We start from the raw sequence: 12,307 nt of genomic DNA, 5'->3' as shown, positions 1-12,307 counted from the left end.
AATAGATAACCAACAAGGACCTATAGTATAGCACAGGGAACTATACTCAATATTTTGAAATAACCTATAAGGGAACAGAATCTGAGGTAGTATTTCTGCCTAACTCGTTTTTTAACTGACAATACTAAGTATTGGCAAGGAGGTGAAGTGATGGCAACTCATGTCCTGCTTATGGGAGTATAACTGGTACAACCGTTTTGATGTTACTCCTTAAATTTGAACACAAGCATACCCTGTGGTCCAGAATTTCCATTCATAGGTTTATACCCAACAGAAGATAAGTCCAGAGATGATCTTGACAGCATTATTTACAACAGCTAAAACCTAGAAACAACCCAAAAATCTATCAGTAGTACAACAGATAAATTGTGATGTAGCCACACAATAGAATATAACATATCAATGGAAATGAACAGACTACAGGTACATGCAAAAGATGAATATCACAAACACGATATTGAGTGAAAGTAGCCATACACAATGCATACTATCTGACTCCATTTTTATAAAATTCAATAAACAGGTAAAACTCAGCTGTAGAGCTCAGGGGAATGCATGCTTAAGTAAGAAAGCTGTAAAGAGAGCAGGAAAACAGTTACCATAAAAGTCAAGGTAGTGATTACTTTGGTGGGGAAGGAGGGGTTAGTAATTGGAAAGGGGCAGGAAGGGGGCTTGTGAGTTACTGGTGGTATTCTATTTTCTCTGGTGATGATTAACATTTATTACATGATGATGATTCTTTATGACGTACATTTTTTGTGTGTGTACTCTTCTGTGTGTGTTTTGCAATAAAAAATGTTTAAGAAATAAATATGTAATACAGCACATGTCAGTAGTATATCTTTATATGTGCTCATGTGTACTGAATCTAATCAATAGTAAATGCTTATTTTGTGAAGATAGTGTGCTAAGGAGTATAATTTAATTTCTTCTTTATTTTTGTAGGAATATGTTTATCCAGAAGCCAGAGACAGACAATACTTGTTATTTTTCCATAAAGGAGCCAAAAAGTCACGTTTTGACCTAGAGAAATACAATCAACTCAAAGATGCAATTGCTCAGGTAAGTTTTACAAAAATTAAAATAAATCCCAGCCCCATCTTGTATGGCATTATTATCATCATCATCATCTACAATCAAGTACTTAGATGGGTAAACTCTGAAAGAATGATCCAATCCTCTTCTTCCTATGTAAATTATTCCTCAATTGATAAAAATGACTATTTTAGCATGGTCACCACTCCAGGAAGTTTCATAACACAAGCAGGTGAAAAGATAATGGGTCCTATCTATCCTTTTATAACTAGCATATTGAAATTTTTAAACCTATTTTTATATTTTTCATTTTGTTTCTTTAGAGAGGTCTGTTTTTACTTTTCTCTCTTTTTTTAATCTTTCTGCAATTGACCCAAAGATCTCTCACCTAAGATGTGTGGTAGCAATGGAGCCAAAATAAAATCCAGGTCAGAGAGAGACTACTAGAAATGTTTGCTAGGTGCAGGTCAGAGATTATTGAGCCAGAAATGCTTTTTTAAAAGACTGATATCTTATTTTTCATAACAGCTACCTCTTTCACATTTCTGATCGTGCCTCCCTCTCACTCTGATATCTTTGATTTTGGTGAAGAAATCCTCATTCCTTTTCTCTGCAGTCTTTCATGACTTTAGAGATTTTTTAAAAACCTCTGGAAGCCCTTCCATTCTCTTTAATGTTTAATTACTCTTCTCTGGACCTTCTCCGCCTTCTCTGTCCCTTTTTGGTGACGGGGTTGTGCTTTGAATAGGCTTATTTCATCTCCCTGCCTTGGCCTAAGTGAATTCTTACCTTCTGTTGCTCTGTGTGGTGGTTCTCAACTGAAGGGAATGCGTCAGAATCATCTCTGGAGCTGTTAAAAATACAGGTGCTTCAGCCCCGCCCTAAACCTATTAATCCAACTCCTCAGGGGTGAGGCCCAAGCACATGTGAGTTTTGAAAGTGCTGCAGTTGACTGCACATCCCTGTTTTAAAAATTACTGATTAGTGAAAAACTTAAACAACTACTAGACAAATAACTAAAGTCTTGAGGAGCATAAATTTGAATTCTGGCTCCAGGCAAAAAGTTTGTAAAAGGGCTTCTCTCTGGAGAAATGCCATCAAGGTGCATCAGATGCTCCCACATTCTTGAGCCCCTGAGTCCTGCCCTGTTGATTGCACAGTCTTTTCTGGAGGCTCTGTTGATAGCTGAAACTGCCAGGACAGACTTCTGTTTCTGTCCGCTTTGTTGTCCTGTGCTTTTAACATTCTTTGCCTCTGAGGCACTCTTACTTTGAGAGTGATTGAGATGATTTCTCTGACTCATAGTGATGGAGGGAAGACAATTTCCTCTTCTCAGGAGACAGTAATATCATTGAAAGCTTGACTAGCCAGTTTTCTCACCTTTTGTTTCTATTTTAGGCAGAAATGGACCTTAAGAGACTGAGAGACCCACTACAAGTACATCTGCCCCTCCGACAGATTGGTGAGGAAGATTGATCTGCGGAGAGCCTCTGAATCCCAGCAGAAAGAACACCTGTTTATAACTATGGCCTTTTTAATTAAAGCATTGCAGGTGGAAGCTGGGAGCCATGTCGGGGTAGAGGGTTTTTACCTTTAATTAAAAAACAAAAACAAAAGGATCTTAGGGAAGAAAGGAATGTTAAAATCTGACCATCAGGCTTTGTGGAATATAAGCTCAAAGGGCTTAGTGAATACTGTCTTAATCAAGAATCTCAGTTTCTGGATGAAAATAATGCATTATTATTATAGTTGAGAGAAAATGATGCTAGGGGTGTTGTTTCTTGCATCTTCTTTTCAGGGTCAGCAAAATAGTAACACACCAGCACCCCACTCAGCTCTAAATTTTTTTTTAATTTAACTTTTCTTATTTTTGACATAGCAGTAAATAAATATACCAGAAAAGCAAACCCTCGAGATATGTGGGTGGCAAACAGAGTCTGAGCCCATGTCATTAGCATTTATTTTAGATTGGACCCAGTCTCTGCAAAGTTACCAGGAATCTCTCCCGTTTGTGTCCCATTTCTGACCACCCACACCTGTTGGTACACTAATTTTATCCATATGATAATTGGAAGCAACTTATGACTGATAATTGACACTTTGGATTATCCCTTCATACCTTCTTAAATGTCTCAATATTCCAGTTCTCTGGATCACTGTCTAGAAATAATTGGCAACACTGCATGAGGTTTTTTTGTTTTGTTTTGTTTTTTACTAATTAATCTTTAAGAGGAGGACAGATTTCCCTCCTTTATTTAACTATCCCATTGATACTCCCCTCTCCCTCCACAGCTCAAGCCAGAGGCGGAGTGTTCAGCTGTATTACCAAATCAGGAAGATGTAAGGTTTACAAATTGGCTAAAAATCATGGCTCTGTAGCCATTTCAGAACCAGAATAGTTTCACTGCTGTTAATCTGTTTGTGTGACAGCATTCCCGGCCACCCAGATGTCACTACCTTGTCTGGAGGCCTTGTTAATCTCGAAGGACACACACTCCCACACTGTTTGTGAGCCCTCCCACCTCCACCACTTCAGTAGTTGTAAATCAAGTGTGTGGATCTCAAAGGGTGCAATTTATCTTTGTACAGGAATACATTTCTATGGCTTCTTTCAGCCTACCCTCTTCACCCTATTTTTTCTTATCTTAAATTGAGAGAAAAAGGAGTTAATCTTATACTCTATCAAAATATTTTCTACCATATTTCCAGATGACATCACACTTGAAGAGTCAAAGGAATCTGTGTCTACTATCCTGTTTTTAACTACTGCGGGGGCAGGATGGAAAGGATGATGGGGCTTGCCACACAGCTGATTGATTGGCTTTTTTCTTTCACATGATTCATCCCTCTTCATTGTGGCAAGGGGTTTCTTTCTCTTTTTCTTCCTCCTTTGGGATCATTGTGTATGAAGAGAAACACTTTAAATGACAAACCCAGACTCCAGGTGCCTTGCAGAGGTTGAAGGCCAGCCAGGATTGCTGCTGCTGCTTCTGCCACCACCCCTTCCACTGGCATGATGGAATGAAAGGATGCATGTCTCCACTTCTCATCTCTCCTCCCACTTCCTTCCCCACCCGCCACCCCCAGTCGTTCAACCCCCTTCCCTCATTTATTTCTGTTAAGTTGTATGAATTATTTTTAAACCATTTATCCTGTTTGTACACAGGGTTTTTAAGAAGAAACAGCACAGTGCAATGAGCAAATCCTTTCAGGGTGTGTGGGAGGCAAGGGGAGGGAGGACATGGAGAAAAGTCCTTTAAACAAATAGCAAAATATTGAACATGTGTAAAATCCTGTATCATTTATGAAATATGTATAAAAAGCAATGTACCTTCTGGAACAATAAATACTTATTCAATTTTTGAACTATAGCATCTCATTCTTTAAAGCAAAACAACCAAGATCAGAAACAAAAACAAGCTTATTCTGATTCAAGGTGGAAAGATTTTTACCTCTAAAATTAATTTTTATAAAAATACCATTTTGGGGGCTTCCCTGGTGGCACAGTGGTTAAGAATCCACCTGCCAATTCAGGGACACGGGTTCGTGCCCCGGTCTGGGAAGATCTCACATGCCGCGGAGCAGCTAGGCCCGTGAGCCACAACTACTGAGCCTGTGCGTCTGGAGCCTGTGCTCCACAACGGGAGAGGCCACGACAGTGAGAGGCCCATGCACCACGATGAAGAGTGGCCCCCGCTCACCGCAACTGGAGAAAGCCCTCGCACAGAAACGAAGACCCAACACAGCCAAAATTAATTAATTAATTAATTAATTAAAAATTTTTTTAAAATACCATTTTGAAATTAAGTTTTGTTCCTGGAGCCTATATTTTTACAAGGCATTTCATGAATTCTTCCTGAACTTAAGATGGTCAGTATTTTCCTAGTTTTCCAGAGCCACTAGAGGTTCAGTGACCTCTGCAACCGTGATAGAGCCAAGGACAGCACTGACACTAATATCCTTATCTCCTGATTAACAGGAAATATCTCCATTATATCAGATCACCAGATTGCCCAATGTGGTCTCCTGGACTCCAGAAACTTGTTCAAGGATGAACTAAGATCAAATACTCATTATTTTAAGAGTTTGTATCAAATTTATAATGATCACCAAATGGGAAAATATCACATGCCACCTAGACTATCGAAGTCATTTCAAAAAGCATGTATTAAATGTCTGCATTAAGTGCAGTGTGAGATGTACTAAGAGCCTCCACAGCTACGGTCCTGCCTCCTGGCAGCTCACAGCAACCGAACACAAACACCCCTAAGATATGTAAGGTTTAAGAAGATAAGATTGAAAATATTAAGCCGTTGTTTGCATTCAACAAATAATAACTACACCCATGCACCTATGGTCAACTAGTCTATGACAAAGGAGGCAAGAATATACAATGGAGAAAAGAGTCTCTTCAATAAGTGGTGCTGGGAAGACTGGACAGCTACATGTAAAAGAATGAAATTAGAACACTTCTTAACACCATACACAAAAATAAACTCAAAATGGATTAAAGACCTAAACGTAAGGCCGGATACTATAAAGCTCTTAAAGGAAAACAGGCAGAACACTCTCTGACATAAATCACAGCAATATCTTTTTTGATCCACCTCCTAGAGTAACGAAAATAAATGAGACCTAATTAAGCTTAAAAGCTTTTGCACAGCAAAGGAAACTATAAACAAAATGAAAAGACAACCCACAGAATGGGAGAAAATATTTGCAAAGCAACTGACAAGGGATTAATCTCCAAAATATACGAACAGCTCATGCAGCTCAGTATCAAAAAAACAAACAATCCTATCAAAAAATGGGCAGATTTAAATAGGCATTTCTCCAAAGAAGACATACAGATGGCCAAAAAGCACATGAAAAGATGCTCAACATCACTAATTATTAGAGAAATGCATATCAAAACTACAATGAGGTATCACCTCACACCAGTCAGAATGGCCATCATCCAAAAACCTACAAACAATAAATGCTGGAGAAGGTGTGGAGAAAAGGGAACCCTCCTACACTGTTGGTGGGAATGTAAATTGATACAACCATTATGGAGAACAAAACAGTATGGAGGTTCCTTAAAAACTAAATATAGAACTACCATATGGTCCAGCAATCCTACTCCTAGGCATATATCTGGAGAAAACCATAATTCAAAAAGATACATGCACCCCAATGTTCATTGCAGCATTATTTACAATAGCAAAGATGTGGAAGCAACGTAAATGTCCATTGACAGAGGAATGGGTAAAGAAGATGTGGTACATACGTACAGTGGAATATTACTCAGCCATAAAAAAGAATGAAATAATGCCATTTGCAGCAACATGGATGGACCTAGAGATTATCATCCTAAGTGAAGTAAGTCAGACAGAGAAAGACAAATATCATATGATATCACTTATATGTGGAATCTAATAAAAAAGTGATACATATGAACTTATTTACAAAACAGAAACAGACTCACATCACGAAATCAAACTTCTGGTTGCCAGAGGGGAAACAGGGGGGAAGTGATAAATTAGGAGCTTGGGATTAATATATACACACTACTATATATAAAATAGATAACTAATAAGGACCTACTGTATAGCACAGGGAACTCTACTCAATATTCTGTAATAACATACATGGGAAAAGAATCTGAAAAAGAATGGATCTATGTATATGTATAACTTATTCACTTTGCTGTACACCTGAAACTAGCACAACATTCTAAGTCAACTATATTCCAATAAAAAAAAAAATTTTTTTTAAGGCAAATAATAACTACATATTCCACAACATCCTCTTAGGCTCTGGTGAATAACGGAGAGTGTTAAATCCATTAGTGAGCATAGGTAATGCAGTTTTGCTAAGGGATCATAGACTTTTAGAGCTGGAGAAAGTAAAAGGGTTCTCAGAGTATGGTTCCCGGAACAGCAACTTACCTCTCCAGAAATGCAAGTTCTCCACTCCCTACTGAATCAAACTAGGAGTGGAACCAGCAATCTGTGTTCAACAAGCGCTCCTGGTGATTCTGATGCGAACCACTGACCTCATCAAACTGTGGCTTTAAAGAGAAGGAAACTGAGGCATAGAGAGGGCATCTGTGTCATAACTCATCAGCGAATTCTATGATCAAACAACCAGACTGAGTGAGGATTGGTGAGTATGGTGACTATGGTAAATGGAAAGGATAGAGATCATGTCACATGTACATACTATTGTATCTTGCTTGTAAGGGTGTAGTGGTAAGCACACAGTAGATGCTTACAAAAACAAATACAAATAGGTTGAATTTTTAAAATCTGTCTGGAAAGATTTCACAGAAATGTGGAACTTCTTAGATTTTGGAACTCAGTTTCACCAAAACTGTTAAGGGTTGTCGTTCATTTTTGTCACTGCCAACAACCTTTAGTTTGTTGCTCCCCAAATAAGTCCAAACTCCTTGTCTTCCAAAATGCACTATGTGGTTATTTCCTTAGGATAAATGTATAGGTTAATTTTAACAAGCCCTACTGAATATAAAATGACCCGCTTTATAAATATTCATTTATGTATGTTTTATAAATGCATCATCCACTGAGCAATCCTTCCGCCTTGAAACTGCCCTCAGCTCTTGTGATGACTACTTCTCTGTAAATCTCTGACTACTTCTCAGCCTATTTCGCAGCATCCTCTTCCTCTGCCCACATCTTTATATTAGGCTTCTCCAAGGTTCCATCTTGGACCCCATTTTCCATGAATGATCTCATCCATTCCCCTCCCCCAATTTCAGTTACCATTTATACGCTGGTAGCTCTCTCAAATTGTTATCCTAGCTCAGATTTCTCCTGAAGAGTGGTTAATTTATCTCCTAACTGATCTATTTCCCCCACTCCTGCCTGTGCATTAAATTCGTTCACTGTCACCGGAGTATTTTTGTTTTAATTTCTAATAGCACATACTTTAGAAAAGTAGGAAAATACGAACAAGAGTTAACATTAAATGTGACAGGCCTCTGCTCCCCGTGGGCCCCGTGCGCCACCGGCGGCTGGCTCGCTCTCCCGTTGTGGCCCGCGGGAATTTTCGCAGGCGAGCGCACTTCCCCGCGCAGAGGAGCCCCAGGCGGGCAGGGAGGCTCCGAGTGAGCGTCGGTTGGTGGACGTGGTGCCTGCGCGTGGGGCCTGAGAAGTTCTGGGCGAGTGCGCAGTCGGCTCCTGGGGCGGTGCGGGGCGCGTCTCAGGTCTCACACTTGTAAGTTTCGGCAAAGAATGCGGTGCTTCTTGAGGCACGCTGAGCCATGCTATACAAAGCTTCAAATCTTGGCGCAAAACCCAGAGACCTTGCCAGAGCAAAGAACAGAAGTACAAATGGACGACTGGTCAAAAGGGCCTAGATAAGTGGTGGTTGTTATTGTTCTTCCATCCAGCTGTGAAAGAAACCTTCATTGCCTGTATTTTATAATCAACCAGTATATTTTAACACCAGGACAGTGTTGCATTAGTCCAGACATAACCCATAGTTATCTTGAACAAGAGACCACTGGGAGAAATAAAAGTACACAGCCAGATGAGCAACTGCCTGTGAATTCTAAGGGAAGCATGCAACAGAAATCCAATGAATTAGTTAATGAAGCTACATATGAGGGCATAGAACTGCCAGAGCAGAAATCAAGGAATTTTCAAGTCATCAGTCCTCATCTAGGTGATGAGACAGCTCACTGCACCACAGAAAAATCCAACATTATGGAACATAGAAATAATGATTTGCGTTACAAATGTATGATTCCTTGTCAAGTTACTTCAGACTTAAAGAGGAGACAATAGCATTGCTTCTAAAAGAATTGGACATTCGCAAAGCAAGCAATAAAAAGCTTCAAGAAAAACTGACTAAAGAAGATAAAGAACAGAGAAAACTAAAGCTTAAACTGGAACTCCAAGAAAAAGCAACAGAAGCTCAAATTGCTGAAAAAACAGCACCTCTGGTTGAAGAGGTGTATTTTGCAGAGGGAACGTGATGAAGCTATTATGTCTCGACAGCAGTTAGCCAATGAGGAGAGAAATGAAGCAATTGCACGAGCCAAGCATATGGAAATGTCTCTAAAACTGCTAGAAAATATTATCCCTGAAGAAAATGACATGAAATTACAGGAATTACTGAACAGAATAAACAGTGCAGACACAGGGATAGCTATTCAGAAGAATGGAGCTATAATTGTGGATAGAATCTACAAGACCAAGGAATGTAAAAAGAGAATAACTGCAGAAGAAATTAATGCAGTGATAGAAGAACGGGATGCTGCTTTGTCTCAGGTGGAAGTTTTTCTCCCTTTGGAACTAATAAGACCTCTGGATTAGCAGAATCTCAGTTTGCAGAGATGGGAAGCAAAAATCTTAGTATTGGATTACTATGGGTGATAATGAATGAAGCCACTCCCATTTCAACCCCTTGATTCCTGGACCCGTGAATATTGGCTGTAGATGAAAAAGTACCATATACTGGATTCTGGTTTAGAGCATATACACTGTCATGGAGAACCTTGTCCTAGCCCCACCAGGTATTGCCACATATCTGGCACTATAATCAAGTCTTCAAAAATCCATTCCACTGTTTTATCAAGCTAGCTGTGTCAGGATGATGCAGAACTTTGTAAGATCAGTGTTCATAAGCATGAGCCCATTGCCACACTTCATGTGCTATGAAGTGAGTTCCTTGATCAGAACAATGCTGTGTGGAATCTCATGGTGATATGTAAGGCATTCTATAAGTCCATGGATGGCTGTTTTTGCACAAGCATTGCATTCAGGGAAGCAAGTCCATATCCAGGCAAAGTGTTTATTCCAGTAGGAACAGTAAAGAGCAGTTTTAGTAAGAAGGTAGGAGAATGAAAGTTTGTGATCCAAGAGCAGAGTTTCAGAGTTAAGAATTAAAGAGGACTAAGGACAAGATATGGCTAGGGTTATTGTTTGAAGGTATATTTTATTGGAATAAATGAGTCAAGAAATTGTGAGGCTAGAGTGCTGTATGGGTGATTCTTGCTTTTGTCTAGAATATTGGCAAGAAAAAAAATTTTTTAATGTGGGAAAGTAACCTTTGTTGTCAAATCACAGTGGTACAGATGAGAAGCAAGTCATCCAAATCAGTGCTTCTCAAACTGTCTGTGGTGAAAACCAGTTTAAAAAAACGTTGTTCCAATGTGTTATGGAACACTACTTTTATAATGTATAATAAAAATGACTTATCAAAAAAATTAAAAAATAAAAAATAAATGTGAGAGAAGGGAAGCTAAAAGACACCACACGAAGTGGTCAGTGAAACCCAGGATGTGAGACATTCTGTAGGACAAAAGACTGGGTTTCTTCAACAAGTATCATGGGAGGTGGAGGGACTGTTATAGATTAAAAGAATTTAAGAGACCCAACCACAAGCAATGTATAGCTCTTGTTTGTTTTGCTTTTTTATAAATTTATTTATTTTATTTATTTATTTTTGGCTGCATTGGGTCTTTGTTGCTGCATGCAGGCTTTCTCTAGTTGCGGTGAGCGGGGTCTACTCTTCGTTGTGGTGCGCGGGCTTCTCATTGCGGTGGCTTCTCATTGCGGTGGCTTCTCTTGGTGCGCGGGCTCCAGTAGTTGTGGCTCACGGGCTCTAGAGCGCAGTAGTTGTGGCGCACGGGCTTAGTTGCTCTGTGGCATGTGGGATCTTCCCGGACCAGGGATTGAACCCGTGTCCCCTGCATTGACAGGTGGATTCTTAACCACTGTGCCACCAGGGAAGCCCCTATAGCTCTTGTTTGAATCCTGACTCAAACTAGCAATACAAAGAAATTTTTGAAACAACTGGGGAAATTTAAATATGGAATGAGTTATTAGATGATACTAAGGAATTACTGCTACTTTCCATAGTTGTAATAATGACAATATGATTATATAAAAAAGAAAGGCCGGGCTTCCCTGGTGGCGCAGTGGTTGAGAATCTGCCTGCCAATGCAGGGGACACGGGTTCGAGCCCTGGTCTGGGAGGATCCCACATGCCACGGAGCAGCTGGGCCCGTGAGCCACAACTACTGAGCCTGCGCGTCTGGAGCCTGTGCTCCGCAATGGGAGGGGCTGCGATAGTGAGAGGCCCGCGCACCGCGATGAGGAGTGGCCCCCGCTTGCCGCAACTGGAGAAAACCCTCGCACAGAAACGAAGACCCAACACAGCCAATAAATAAATAAAAATAAACTTAAAAAAAAGAAAAATAAAGCAGTTAACATGGCAGATCATGCACAATAAACAAAATAGTTACCTTTAAAAAAAAAAAAAAAAAGGTCATTTGTTGGAAATGCATACTGCTGTATAAATGATTGACAAAATGTTAACTATTATTGCAGCTGGGTACTCATTATTGTTTTTTCTACTTTGTATATATTTGAAATTTTTCAGCGTAAAAAATTAAAATGAAAGGGCTGGTCAACTAAAAAGGAAAAAATAGGAATAAGAAAAATATCCTACCATCCTGGGAAGGCTTGTTTACAGAACCAAAGGACTATCTGGTAAAAGTCCTTGACTCTGGCAATCAATCCTGGCAGCAAATCTGGGTTTATCTCATGCACACGTCCTCCGTTTCTCTGCAACACATATGAAGCAGTCAGATGGCTTCTCAGGGACAGGAAATTGCAGGGTTTTGTTATTTCTGTTAAGACCATTGCCACTTAGCAGCACTACCCTGCAATGAAACAGTTCCTTAGTCCCAGAGTCATCCATTGCTGCCATCAGATTGCAACTTAATAAGCTAATAATGATCAAGTTGCCTGTGTCCCACTAGCATTAGTGATAAAGTAGCTGAGTACAAGTTAAATCAGTGGAAACCCCTTGCTAGACTGTAAAGTCTGCTTGTGGGAACCTCTTTTACCTTAATCACTGTCAAATACCCGTGACCAGCATGTTACCTGGCCCCTAGTAAGCACTACTGTTTAACTGAACCGAAACCCTAGAGGAAAGGGGCCACAGTAATTTGAATGCTACTTAGTGTAGTAAGAAAATGTGCTAAAAGATTATGAAGACAAATTTAGGGACTACTTCCTAAAAGACAATAATATTTCTTTCCCAGGCACTAGAAATTCAGTTATTAGGAAAAGAAGCATAGATGAGGAAAGTTTAGGAATAACAGAAGCCCAAAGCATCAGGTCAAGGTAAGATTAGGAGAGAAAAATTTTGGTTTCACGTGGATCCTTGTTTAATATCATATTTAAAAACAAACAACAAACAAAAACCTATTCTCTACCCTTCTTTCTATCCTTCCCCTTCACATTATCTTCAGTAA

At 39.6% G+C, this 12,307-nt stretch overlaps 1 protein-coding gene and 1 pseudogene across 1 annotated transcript in view; both read left to right on the top strand.

Moving 5' to 3' along the window:
- The window catches only part of MCU (mitochondrial calcium uniporter), a 231,389-nt gene extending 226,988 nt beyond the window's left edge, over positions 1 to 4,401 (top strand). Inside the window, exons 7-8 of the mRNA XM_059900385.1 lie at positions 946 to 1,062; positions 2,434 to 4,401. Coding sequence (XP_059756368.1) covers positions 946 to 1,062; positions 2,434 to 2,511 — 195 coding nt within the window. The 3' untranslated portion in view covers positions 2,512 to 4,401. The remainder of the gene's footprint in view (positions 1 to 945; positions 1,063 to 2,433) is intronic.
- Positions 4,402 to 8,369: 3,968 nt separating this feature from the next.
- Positions 8,370 to 9,356, top strand: LOC132350446 (mirror-image polydactyly gene 1 protein-like; annotated as a pseudogene).
- Positions 9,357 to 12,307: the final 2,951 nt, after the last annotated feature.

The sequence above is a fragment of the Balaenoptera ricei genome, chromosome 16 (assembly GCF_028023285.1).
Source record: "Balaenoptera ricei isolate mBalRic1 chromosome 16, mBalRic1.hap2, whole genome shotgun sequence".
NCBI classification, from domain to species: domain Eukaryota; kingdom Metazoa; phylum Chordata; class Mammalia; order Artiodactyla; family Balaenopteridae; genus Balaenoptera; species Balaenoptera ricei.
The sequence above is the reverse complement of the archived record's forward strand: the minus strand, read 5'-3'. Positions and strand labels throughout refer to the sequence as shown.